At 47.6% G+C, this 13,017-nt stretch overlaps 1 protein-coding gene across 1 annotated transcript; it reads left to right on the top strand.

Annotated features, from left to right (window-relative positions):
• The first annotated feature begins 475 nt into the window (after window positions 1-475).
• On the top strand, window positions 476-12,616 carry SF3A1 (splicing factor 3a subunit 1). Its single transcript, XM_015817430.1, has 17 exons — window positions 476-556; window positions 1,386-1,498; window positions 1,670-1,874; window positions 2,399-2,656; window positions 2,790-2,864; window positions 3,353-3,503; window positions 4,134-4,327; window positions 4,518-4,635; window positions 5,057-5,242; window positions 5,566-5,687; window positions 5,802-6,044; window positions 6,594-6,804; window positions 7,870-7,899; window positions 9,524-9,678; window positions 10,404-10,505; window positions 11,063-11,134; window positions 12,089-12,616. The coding sequence occupies exons 1-17, from the start codon at window positions 494-496 to the stop codon at window positions 12,188-12,190; spliced, it is 2,400 nt and encodes a 799-aa protein (XP_015672916.1). The 5' UTR covers window positions 476-493; the 3' UTR covers window positions 12,191-12,616.
• The last annotated feature ends 401 nt before the right edge of the window (window positions 12,617-13,017 follow it).

A 13,017-nucleotide genomic window follows, 5' to 3' on the forward strand; every position in this document is an offset into this window, starting at 1 on the left:
TGCAGAACTACCCCCCGCCAGAGCAGCCGAGACTTATGGGCTCCATGCCTCCCAGAGGCTCCCCCCAACTAAAAACTGGGGAGGGGTCTACGAGGGCGGGGGGAAGACCCACCTGCCGAATAGCAGCCGCCGCCGGCTCTCGCCAGGCGTCGCGCAGGCCTCCGCTGCCATGGCAACTCCTGTAAGCCTCCCCGGCGCACGCGCGGCTCGAGGCCCCGCCCCTTTCGAATGCTGGCTAAGGTCTTCCTCACGCCGACCGCAAAAAAAAAAAGAAAAAGGGGCCGCTCTACCCACGTCCTCTATGGTGCTCGACGTGTCCAAAAGAGTGTGCGCAGGCACCGCCGCTTCTTCCTAGGCTCCACCTTCTTCCAGAGGCGGAGCGGGCTCCTTGTGTGCGCGCGCACTCTGGCTGAGGCCGCCATTTTATCCCCGAAGTTCGGTCCGTCTGTTTTCGCTCGGAGCCTCCTCGGTCCCGCCGCAGAAAAGCCTCGCCATGCCGGCCGGACCGGTGCAGGCCATGGCGCCCGCCCAGCCGGCCCCTCCGGAAGCCAAGCAGGTGATTTTGCAGCTTTCGCCTTCGTCGGGGATGAGGAGCCCCCCCCTTTCCCTCCTCCCTCCGCTTCTCGGCCTTCGCCCCTCAGAGGAGGGGGGCGCGCGAGGCTTTCTCCCAGAGTGCTTAGCGAGAGGAGCGGGGTATGCCGGGACTTGTAGTGGTGTTGCGAATCGCTTTTCCTGCAGCTCTGCCCTCCCCTAGGGCTGCAGATCCCATCGTCCCCAGCCAGCTTGGATAGGAAATTAAGGCAAGGGAAGAGGGCTGTAGGGGCGGAGAAACTGAAGAGTGCAGGGAGTCAGTGACACACAACCACAATTAAACCCAAATCCCTGTGGCTAAATAAGACAGTTGTTAAGTAAGCTTTGCCCCATTTTATGACTTTATTGCCACAGTTAAGCAAAAACGGGGTTGTTAAGTGAACCAGGCAGTTAAGTAAATCCGGCCTCCTCATGGATTGCTGATTGAAAGCTGGCTGGGAAGATTACAGATGGTGATCACATGACCCTGGGACAGTGCGGCTGTCATAAATACACGCCAGTTGCTGAATTTTGACCATGGGGATGCTGCAATGCTCATAAGTCACTTTTTTTCCATGCTGCTGTAACTTTGCTGACTAAACAAAAAGTTGTAAGTTGAGGACTAATTGTATTTTGCTTTTGACAGCCTAGGAATTTGATGACGGAAGGAAGGGCTTTTTAAATGGTTTGTTCTCCAAGTCGCTCTGTTATGCTACCTGTCCCACAACACCATTTCAGCTCTTGGAGACAGCCCCATTTGTTCCCCTGAGCTAATTCTGAAAGCCCTAATTATGTTTCCTCGTGTCTCCTTACAGCCGGAAGATGAACCAAAGGAAGAGACCACACCTGCCAAACCGATTGTGGGAATTATATATCCACCACCGGAGGTTAGAAATATTGTGGACAAGACAGCCAGTTTTGTGGCCAGGTGAGAAAGCCTAGATGAAACTCCTGAAATAAATAAATAAAATAAAGGGTCAGAATAGTTTGGTGATTTTTGTGCTTGAAATGTTTTGAGTTTGATATACTTCGAGATGATGGGATCTCCTGGCTTCAGTGGCTTCTGAGCAACAGTTTGGTTTGGTTTTGACTTTTCCAGAAACGGCCCTGAATTTGAAGCTCGGATCCGCCAGAATGAAATCAACAACCCCAAGTTTAATTTCCTGAACCCCAATGATCCTTATCATGCCTACTACCGCCACAAGGTCAATGAGTTCAAGGAAGGAAAGGCGCAGGAACCCTCGGCAGCCATTCCGAAGGTTATGCAGGCCCAGCAGACTGCCCAGCAGCAACTTCCCCAAAAGGTAAAATGGGCTTCATCTCCTGGTGCAGCTTCTTCCTTTCCTTTGTGGTTCGACACCTAGCAAAGATAAGAGCTTATAGCTTCTCTTGACTTTTCTCATCTCCTGGAAAGATACTGCCAAAAATAAGGGTTTCTTAAGAAATTCCAACTGGTGGGGTCTTTGCTGTTGCATCCACCCTTTAGAACATGTTATTCTCCAGCGGTGTGTAAAAAGCCTGGTTCTGCCCATTAGCATGGGGGCCTAAGAATGGGATGCAACTTTAGGGATGGCTGATGGCTTGAAGGGGTTTCTGCCTTGTTGACTTTTTTAGCCTTTTGAATTTTTAACTTCGAATTCCACTTTTGCTTTGCAAGTTTTAACCTGATTGCTAACCCCATTATAATCTGTTTTGAGTGTTTTATTACGTGGTTGAAAACCACCCCATCACTTTGGTTGAGACGGACTGTGTAGAAATGCAATCAGTAATTAAATAAAATTTGTGGAGCGAAGAGAGAACCGGAGTTCTGTGTCTCTGTCTTCTACAGGTCCAGGCCCAGGTGATTCAGGAAACCGTGGTTCCAAAGGAGCCCCCGCCAGAATTTGAGTTCATTGCAGATCCTCCCTCGATCTCGGCTTTCGACCTGGATGTGGTGAAACTGACTGCCCAGTTTGTGGCCCGCAACGGCAGGCAGTTCCTGACCCAGCTGATGCAGAAGGAACAGAGGAACTATCAGTTCGACTTCCTGCGTCCCCAGCACAGCCTCTTCAATTACTTCACCAAACTGGTCGAGCAGTACACCAAGGTGATGCTCTTTGGATGCAAGGGGGCGTTCGCTTTAGCAAACTGGGGAAGGGGGGGTGTCTTGATTGTCTGGGGGGGAACAGAGTGAACTCAATTTGATGAATATTAAATATTAAATGAATCTGTTTTTACAGATCTTGATCCCACCAAAGGGCCTCATTATAAAATTGAAGAAGGAAGCCGAAAATCCAAAAGAAGTCTTAGATCAGGTAACTAAAGATTATTATTACTATTATTATTACTATTATTATTATTACTACTACTACTATTATTATTATTATTATTATTTGTATAATTTGATTCTAACATTCAGGTCCTTAAAAATGGTAGGGTCAAGATTTTGTTTCATTTTCTGATATTTTTGGGGGAACAGGAGAAGCCTGGAGTTTCTTTTCACCAAAGGCTTATGCCTATTTAAAATCTACCCTGCTGTTTCCATTATTTCTTGCCTCAATATATCAGCCAATTGAAATACTCTTTTTATTTTTGTTGTTTGGATCCAGAGAGGCTTTGGGGTGGCAAAAACACTCAGGCTGCCTAATGCTGACTTAGAAATATAATTTGATCTCTTCCAAAGGCTTCCTGAATTTTAACAAAAAAAGGGGAACTTTCCCAAAACCTGTAAAAGGAAGGTAGTTTTTTTGCTGTGGCCTCCCCTCACAAGCACTCCCTTTTCCTTGGCTGGTGTCCCCTGCAGGCGTGCTACCGAGTGGAGTGGGCCAAGTTTCAGGAGCGTGAGCGGAAGAAGGAAGAGGAGGAGAAAGAGCGCGAGCGTGTAGCTTACGCCCAGATCGACTGGCACGACTTCGTGGTGGTGGAAACGGTGGATTTCCAGCCCTCGGAGCAAGGTTCGTTCCCCCCCACTCATTTCAAAAGCATTGTTTTTTTCAGAGGCTCCCTGCATGCAGAGGCAGCCAGGAACCCCTGCTGATAACCAGGAAGGAGAAAACACGCATTAGACCAGCATGCTTTCTGCCTTCGGTCCCCGCCGGCTTTTGAACGGGGAGGGACGTTGCGGAATAAATTGAGTTACCAAAATCAGAGTTGACTCACAACAGTCAGCCCCTCCAAACTGGAGTTAATTAGCTTGCAAAGAAGATTTGCTTTTAAATCTTGATTTAAATTATGATTCAAAGATAGGCTGGACATCTTCCTGTGATCGTCTTCACCTTCGGCCAATCCTATACGGCATATATAGTTAAAGGATTTATTTGCTCGATTTATATAGCCACCAACCTTGCTTTTACACCAATCTTGATGGCTTAACAATAGAACAAAAACAGAGAATACGTAATAGAAAACTGAAATAAAATAACCAAGGCAGCCAGGCATGATCTCACCCAGTGCTTTCTTACTCAAAACCACTTAGAAAGTCCTTTTTTGACTGATGTTTTTTGAGGATTTGATTTGATGTTTGGCTAGAGACATTACAATTAACAAGAATTCGTCCCACCCCCCTCGTCTTCTTTCCATTGAAGGAAATTTTCCTCCTCCCACCACTCCCGAGGAACTAGGCGCTCGGATCCTGATCCAGGAGCGCTACGAGAAGTTCGGGGAGAGTGAAGAAGTGGAGATGGAGGTGGAATCGGACGACGAAGATGACAAGCAACAGAAGGCGGAAGAGACTCCCTCCCAGCTGGACCAGGACACCCAAGTCCAGGATATGGACGAAGTGAGTGAGGAAAACAGACCCCCCCCCCAAATTGGGGGTGCAGTTTGAGGGGTTCCTCCAGATCTCTCTCTCTGAAGATCAGATGGAGTGACCTTTAGGGCTTGGAAGTGGACCTGGGTAATTGGAGATTTATTACTGCTGTTTCACCCTCCTCTTTTTTTTCTTTTTCTTTTCTTTTTTACACTTGAAGGGTTCTGATGAAGAAGATGACAGCCAGAAGGTGCCGCCACCCCCAGAAACCCCAATGCCCCCACCGCTGCCCCCGACTCCAGATCAAGTCATTGTCAGAAAAGATTACGATCCAAAAGGTAAAATTAAAGTCCAGAGCCTATGTCAGTGTTTCTTAACCTTGGCCACTGTAAGATAACAGAATAACAAAGTTGGAAGGGACCTTGGAGGTCTTCTAGTCCAACCCCCTGCTCAAGCAGGAGACCTTATACTATTTCAGATAAACATCCAATCTCTTCTTAAAAACCTCCAGTGTTGGAGGATTCACAACTTCTGAAGGCAAGCCATTCCACTGATTAAATGTTCTCACTGTCAGGAAATTCCTCCTTCTCTCCTTGATTAGTTTCCATCTGTTGCTTCTTGCCCTGCCTTCAGGTGAGTGGACTTCAACTCCCAGAATTCCCCAGTCAACACTCACCTACCTGGAGGTTTATTTTGCACACTCTGATCTCCATAGCCGGAGAAAACATTCTTAACCTATGTCTTTTCTCCTCCCTTCAGCTTCCAAGCCTCTTCCTCCAACCCCAGCTCCAGATGAGTATCTTGTCTCCCCCATTACTGGGGAGAAAATTCCTGCCAGCAAAATGCAGGAACATATGCGTATCGGCCTTCTGGATCCCCGCTGGTTAGAACAAAGAGATCGTTCTCTCCGGGAGAAGCAGACGGATGACGAAGTGTACGCCCCAGGTGAGTCCAGCCAGCATCTCCTTGCTATCTGTCACTGTGCTTATTTAAATAGTCTGCATTTGATTAATCTGGAATATTGATCTTGTAAAGGACTCCTTAAAAGTTCGGAGAATTTGTAAATTTATTTCTAGCAAACTTAGTACCTGGGATACTTTGAACTTTAAAAATGAGGAACCTTCTACAGGTAGTCTTCTACTTAACGACCGTTTGTTTAGCAGCCGTTCAGTTACGACGATGCTGGGGGGAAAAGGAGTGGTGGTGGGCAGAGTTTGCCTGCAATTCTGCATTCACTGAAACTGTTTTTCTTCTTTGCGTCCATTTAGGCCTGGATATTGAAAGCAGCTTGAAGCAGCTGGCTGAGCGCCGTACCGATATTTTTGGGGTGGAAGAAACGGCTATCGGCAAGAAAATTGGCGAAGAGGAGATCCAGAAGCCTGAAGAAAAGGTCTGCTCCTGGCAGGGCAGCCAAGAGGAGAGGGTCTTCCCTTCCCCACGTGGCCTGCCTTTGGCTTGAAATCAGAGGGGCCGTGCTTGACCCCTGACCCACGGTGTCTTTCAGGTGACTTGGGACGGCCACTCGGGAAGCATGGCCCGGACGCAACAAGCAGCCCAGGCCAACATCACCCTCCAGGAGCAGATTGAGGCGATCCACAAGGCCAAGGGGCTGGTGCCAGAAGACGACACAAAGGAGAAAATTGGTCCAAGCAAACCCAACGAGATGCCCATGCCTCCCCCTATGTCGTCGGCCCCCAACCTCCCCTCCAGCGCTCCGTCCATTGCCTCCATGCCCCGCCCTCCTGCGGTAAGCTCTCCGTTTGCGCGGTTAGGTTTATATTCTGCCCTCATTGTGTACAACTCAAGGCAGGGTCCCAAGTGTTCCCTCTTCCTATTTTCCCCACAACCCCTCGGGCTTGCCCAAGGCGACCCAACCTCTGTTCCAAAGTGAAATCAGGAACGTCCTGGTTTCTCGTCCCTTTCCAACTGCTCCTCCACCTTGACTCTGGTTTGCCTTCAAAGAGCTCGGAGCCTTGTTAGAAACCTCGCACACCCACTTCGCGGTCTGAAGTTTCTGTTGCTCCCCTCTGGGAGGAGGTTTCGAAGTATTTACAGCAGAACGACTCAATTCTGCAACAGCTTTGTTCCTTACACTATCTGTCTCGTAAATTCGCAGGATTATTTTCCCCCCGCCATGTATATACGTATACATTTGAACTATACTGTGATGTTTCTATGTGGGTATGTGCATAAGGGTTACCTTCTGAGAGCTAAATGCAACGCAGTTGCATTTTAATGTATGCTGATCAGTGTACATTTAAACTGACAATAAAGTTTTCATTCTATTCTACTGTAGATGCCCCCTCCAATTCGCACCACCGTCGTAAGTGCAGTTCCAGTCATGCCTCGTCCCCCGATGACTTCAGTGGTCCGTTTACCACCAGGATCCGTCATCGCAGCGCCAATGCCCCCCATCATCCATGCCCCCCGGATTAATGTTGTCCAGATGCCGCCTTCAGGTCCACCTATTATGGCCCCACGGCCTCCTCCCATGATTGTGCCAACAGGTCAGTGCTGAGTGGATTCCTCTTCGTAGCCATAATTGTAGGAAACTGAAAGTCCTTCAAATCCGAGGTCTCTTGAGACATCCTGGAGGTAACATCCTTCCCAACGTTCAGAGCTCCTGCAGTGCCCTCAACAACAGCATTGAACATCACAAGGTGTCTTTTTTTTTTAAAGCATGCTTGCATTCCCAAAAGGCTCCACAGTTTTGTTAGAAAATTCCATGTAAGATTTTTTTTACCGCTGCAAAAAATGTTACGAGCTGAAAGGAAATGTTTTTAATGGTGAGGGGGGCCGACATTGGCCTACTGGCTACTTTTGTGCAAAATATTAAGCTTAAGCCAGACTCGATCCACATTCTGACTTGATAAGGGTACATATAGAGCATTGTGGTTTTAAATTGTACAGATTTACACGAACCACGCCAGTTGTGACCTAGTTGGCAAACAGTAATTAAAAAGCGAGTGACTTTAGTATTTATATTTAGATATTGTTTGGTCCCCCTCTGTTCCTTTAGATGTGATGCTTTAGTGGATGTTTTCTCCTTAAATTGCTTTCAGGGCAGCTTCTGTTTTGGGTTGTTTTTAAAGAACTGATCAGGCTTCGGGCAACAGTAATTTTACACGTTCTTTTATCCAAAGAACTCTAAAAAGTAGAGATTATTCACAAAGGTAGCATTTACCAACCTTGGTCTCAACGGACCTTGTTTTGCAAAAATTAGCACACCTTGTTATTCTCATCCAGTCTATCATTCTATTTTTGTTTCTTATTCCATTTTGGGGGTGGGGGGGCACTGGGAGTTTTCCACTGGTATGGAAGAAAGCACATTACCCATCTTAAATCATTAGAATTCGGTACATACATGCTTATAAGACAGTATATAAATGTTTATAATCAGTATATAAATGCTTATATGGAGTTTGGCAGCATCCTTGTGCAGGGTAAATGAATGGAAGTGGGATTTGCATTTCAGGTTGAAACATGAAAAACTAAACTAGCTCTCTCTGATGATCATAGAGTTGCAGTTGAGCTAAGCCGTTGACTAATGATATTTAATTGTTACAATATAGGCTACAGACAGGGACCAGTCAGCAGTCAAGGTAAACTTCTTAAGTGTCACTGTGATCTCAGCTAATCGCTAACCTTCAAGTTCAGCTCTGATCTGCATGCCTTCACTTCTTCTGTCTGTCCAGGGTGGGACCCTGGCAAGTCCTCACTGTGATGTCTGTCTGTCTGTCAGTACTTCTGATCCTGTAGAGTTCTTGGCCTGATTTGTTGCTGCTCTTTTGAGGTGTCATGGTTTGCATGCTAACTTAGATGTCGGAGCTCCACCTTTGGGAGGGAGCCCGAGGCCGGAGCACAGAGGGATCCATCCTAGGGGCCTTGCAAAAAGACCTGCTTTGAGCTGCATTGCATTGCTATAATCGTTGTGCAGCTGTTACGATTGGCTTACTAAGGTAACAAGCAGGAGTGTCTGCGGTTTGGTTTGGTTAAAAAGAAAAAAGTGGAGATTGCAGCCGCAGTGATGTGTCCAAAACCCACCTGAGACGTATCTGCAAGGAAGACAAAATGGAGGCGCACATAAAAGCAGACGGATCTTTGATCACACCATTGGGGGTTGCTGCCTAGACCCCTACAGATGTTTGTGCCAGCCAGTTAGGATTTTTTCCCCCACTTGGGTGGTACCAAGAGTCAGTCAAGATGTCCGACCCTCGATTGTCGCATGGATGACATTTGTTGAACGTTTTTAAAATCCTTCCTCTTTAAATAGGAAAAAAAAACCCCAGTTATTCCAGGCCAATCAACTGATTGAGCATTTGCCAAGCATAAAGGTTGGGGGTGGGGTGGCGAAAGAGTATACATGCTTTATTGAAACCACAGAACAGATCTTGCGTGCATTGCCTTACCCCAATTGACGTAACATAAAGCAAGTAGAAGTATACTAAAGGTACATGCAACAGTGATTGAAAGGGCCAGAGGACAAGCTTGCTGCCGTGAAATGGCCTTTAATATGAATCTTAAAGAAAAAAAGGGCTCCATTTCGCTAAACATTAATAACGATGCTTAGAGGCATTCACTCTTATTGAACCGTCATGTTTCTCCTGTGAAACCCAAGTTTTTAGAGGGACTGAAGTTTAGGCTCTTGGTCGATGGGGTATCTGGATTGTGTGGTGTTTGGGTAAGAGAGGGGTGCCAGCCCCCCTCCCCTAGGGCTTCAGCTCAACTGACCTGCTTTTTAACAACAGCTTCTTTGCTTTGGAGTTACAACTGGTTACTTTCCTTTTCTCCTTTTCTTGCATCTTCTCCTCCTCAAAAGCAAGGGGCGTCAAATGGGTCTCGTATTTGAAGAGCCGTAGTCCTTCCTGCAGACGCAGGGTGTGCCTTTGGGCCCCTGCATTGTTGCCTGCGGGAGCAGCAGCAGCAGCAGCTGACATTTACAAAACTCAGTAGCCTCTCCGAAGGAAAGGGCCGCTTAACATGGCCTCTTGTGACTGCTTCTTGCAAGAGGCCATTTACGCAGGCCAAGGAAGAGCCCGTCTGTTAATTCCGAAGCGGACGTGGAAATAACCTTTTTAAGACCCTATTTGCCCCCCCCCCTCTGCTTCAGGACGTTGTGCAGCCCTGTTCCTCCCTCCCTCCCCCGCCGCCCCTCCCTCCCTCCCCGCTGCCTTCCAAATATTGCTTGCAGTTCTCTTTATCGAGCAAGTGTTTCCGTTGCTACAGCCTTTGTTCCAGCTCCACCAGTCGCTCCTGTCTCTGGTCCGTCCTCCGTGCCTCAAGTTCACCCCCCACCTCCCATGGACGATGAGCCGGCCTCTAAGAAACTGAAGTCCGAAGAAAATCTGATGCCGGAGGAAGAGTTTCTACGCAGACACAAGGTGCAGAGTTGGGCCCTTAACGCAGGGCAGGCAGTCCTCGGCTTACGACCGAAAACGACCTCCATGTGTCCATTGCTAAGCAAGGCAGTGAAGGGAGCTTTGCCCCCACGTTACAACCTTGCTTGCCCCAGCTGTTAAGCGAGGAACACGGTGGCTGAGCAAATCGGGTTTCCCCATCGACCTTAAGTCGCAAAAGGGGATCACAGGACCCCAGGACACGGCAACCGTCACAAGTAGGAGTCGGTTGCCAAGTATCTGAATTTTGATCGCGCGACCCCGGGGATGCTGTAGCAGTCCCAAGTATGAGAAATGTCATTTTTTCCAGTGGCGTCTTTGAATGGTCACTAAATGGAACGGTTGTAAGTCAAGGGTCACCTGTAACACGTTTTGTGGTAAATCTGTCATTTTCCCGGGGCCAAGTTTCGCACCCTTTAGGACAGGGTTTCTGAAAAGCTCGGCCCGTTGAAGAAGTCTGGACTTCAACTCCCGGAATTCCCCAGCCGAGCTTTTCAGAAACACTGCTTTAGAAGTTCCGTTCGGATAGTCCTCGGCTTATGACTGTAACCGAGCCTACAGTTTTAGTCATAAGTTGTGTGAAATGCTTCCATAGGGAGGCAGTTGGAACCAGCCCTTTCTAAAACAGCCCAGAAAATGGCTCTCTTTCCATTTCAACTCATGTTTAGTGATTGTTCTTGGGCCTTGTGCTCTCGTCTCTGTTCCCCCAGGGTCCGGTCACTGTCAAAGTCCAAGTCCCCAACATGCAGGACAAAACGGAATGGAAGCTGAATGGCCAAGTGCTGGTCTTCACCCTCCCCCTCTCCGACCAGGTATGTATATTGGCCAACGTTGTGATTGAGGGATTCTGGGAGTTGTAGTCCGTACACTAGCAAATAGCTTTAGAAAACCACTATGACCTAGAGACAGCGATGGGTTTCTTAATAAACCCAACTATTTGTGGCCCCAGCTAGCTGGCTTGATCTGAGTCCTGGAGAAAACCCAAAGCGTCGCAACTTCAGATCGTCGCTAAATGAACGATTGCAAGTCAAGGAGTTCCTGTCTCTAAAATGCAGTCTAGTCTGTGTGTGTGTGAACTGCCCATTATGGCAAAATACCGGGGACCTTTGTGCCTCTCAACCAATCAGTCAGAATAGAGCTGGAAGGGATCTTAGAGGTCTTCTAGTCCAACCCCCTGCTCAAGCAGGAGACCCTATACCATTTCAGAGAAGTGGCTGTCCAGTCTCCTCTTTAAAAACTCCAGTGATGGAGCAGCCACAGCTTCTGGTGGCAAGCCGTTCCCCTGGTTGATTGTCCTCACTGTTAGAAAACCTCTCTCTGATGTTGTACCATGTTCTGCTAAAGGGGTCCCATTTTCTTCGGCCTGCAGGTTTCCGTTATCAAGGTGAAGATTCACGAGGCCACCGGCATGCCTGCCGGGAAACAGAAGCTCCAGTATGAGGTGAGTCAACAGGCCTTGGAAATGGACCCCTTCCACTTCCTCAGAGGCTGCAGTTCACAAAGTGGATCCTGCTTTCCTTCTTTAATCCAGCCCTGCACGTTGTCGGAGTCTCCTTGACACAGAATCACCGGCTTAAATTAACGTGTCCTCTCACTTCTCAGCTTGAACTCCTTTCCACTGCTGGACCAGATTTTCTTATTGGAGCAGAGCAAGTCTGCGTGTGTTAAATGTGTGGGTGCATGGATCTACACACATCCAAGAAAAATAAGGCTTGTTTGATATTGACCGAAAGCCAAAATGGAATTTTTTTTCTCCCCCAGTATATTTCTCAGAGTCCCTTTAGCTAGATTTATTGAGGAGAGAGAGATGGGGCTGCAGGAACTCTCAGCTCCAAATCTACTTGGGGGGGGGGCTTCTGCAGCCCTTCTTGACTGCCTTATTGTGAACTAGAGAAATGACTTGTCTTTTTCCCCCCGGATTCTTGCAATTGTTTATGTAACCCGTTTCATTCCTCAGTCGGAGGATTTTACCAATAGTTCTGCTTTTTATTTTGTGACTCTGGGTTTTGGTACCATTTTAATCAGGATCTTAATCAGAATACAGCTGGAAGGGATGCTGGAGGTCTTCTAATCCAAGCAAGAGACCCTGTACCATTACGGACAGGTGGCTATCCAGTCTCTTTTTTTAAAAACCGTCAGTGATGAAGCACCCACAGCTTCTGGTGGCAAGCTGTTCCATGGATTAATTGTTCTCCCTGTTAGGAAGTTTCTCCTTGCTTCTTAATTCCTTGCTTCTCTCCTTGATCAGTTTCCATCCATTGTTTCTTGTCCTGCCTTCAGGTGCTTCGGAAAATATTTTGACCCCCTCTTCTTTGTAGCAACCTGTCAAATCCTGGAATACTGCTATCATGTCACTCCTAATCCTTGGTCTTGAAACCGGTCTTGTGTCTTTCAGGGCATCTTCATCAAAGATTCCAACTCCTTGGCTTACTACAACATGACCAGCGGGTCAGTGATTCACTTGGCCCTGAAAGAGAGAGGAGGCAGGAAGAAGTGAGCGTCCACCTCCGGCGTGATGGGACAGCCCGCTGTTTGACTTCCTCACCTGAGTAGCAGCCAGGCTGTTATGTCTTTCCTGGGCTGTTTTCTTGGCCCTGTGCATCTGTTTAGTACCCCAGAGGCTAGAGGAAATTGATCTTACCCATACTGTCATTGTGAACGTTTGTGCTAATTCTGTGCTGTTTTTAGCAGCTTGCGATGTATTTGTAACGCGTTTGTGTTCCACTAGCGCTTGGTTTAATTTCTCATAGCAATCTTTTCCCCTAGTAGTGGCTAAAACTCTCGCAGTTTAACCTCGTGTCTAAGGAGTTGGATGGATCTGCTTTGGTTCAGAGTCTTTGACCTGTTGTATGGAGCAATCGGTTTAATTGTCTAGTGACGAGCAGGTTTTGCTGGGCTCATTAAAAACCTCTTTGATTCCCCACCTGAACTTTGTGCGATCTCCTCGACTGACAGTACACGGCGGTTCTTTGTCTCCCTGAGTGTTTGAGAGAAAGCACAGTGTGCAAATGCACCAACGCTTATTTGTGCTTCCCTGTGCTCAGAATATTTCCCAGAAGAAAAGTGTCAGGCCTGCCCCAGGTCGGGCCCTGGGAAAGAAAAACTCTCGACTCCATTTGGTGGAAGGGATAGGCTCTTTTACTAAGGAATAGTGGTTGCAGCAAAAGCAAGGCTAGATCTAAAGTTCCCACGCAAAATTACAAGATTTTCCCCTGTTGTGGTTCTCACCCCTGACTGGATTATCGGTGTCCAATAGCATCCCGGTTTGATGTTGAATCCAGAGACCCCCTTCTAAATTAGTTCCTAGTACTGTTCCTTACCTTC

The sequence above is a fragment of the Protobothrops mucrosquamatus genome, unplaced genomic scaffold, assembly GCF_001527695.2.
Source record: "Protobothrops mucrosquamatus isolate PMUCROS unplaced genomic scaffold, P.Mucros_1.0 scaffold593, whole genome shotgun sequence".
Taxonomy (NCBI): domain Eukaryota; kingdom Metazoa; phylum Chordata; class Lepidosauria; order Squamata; family Viperidae; genus Protobothrops; species Protobothrops mucrosquamatus.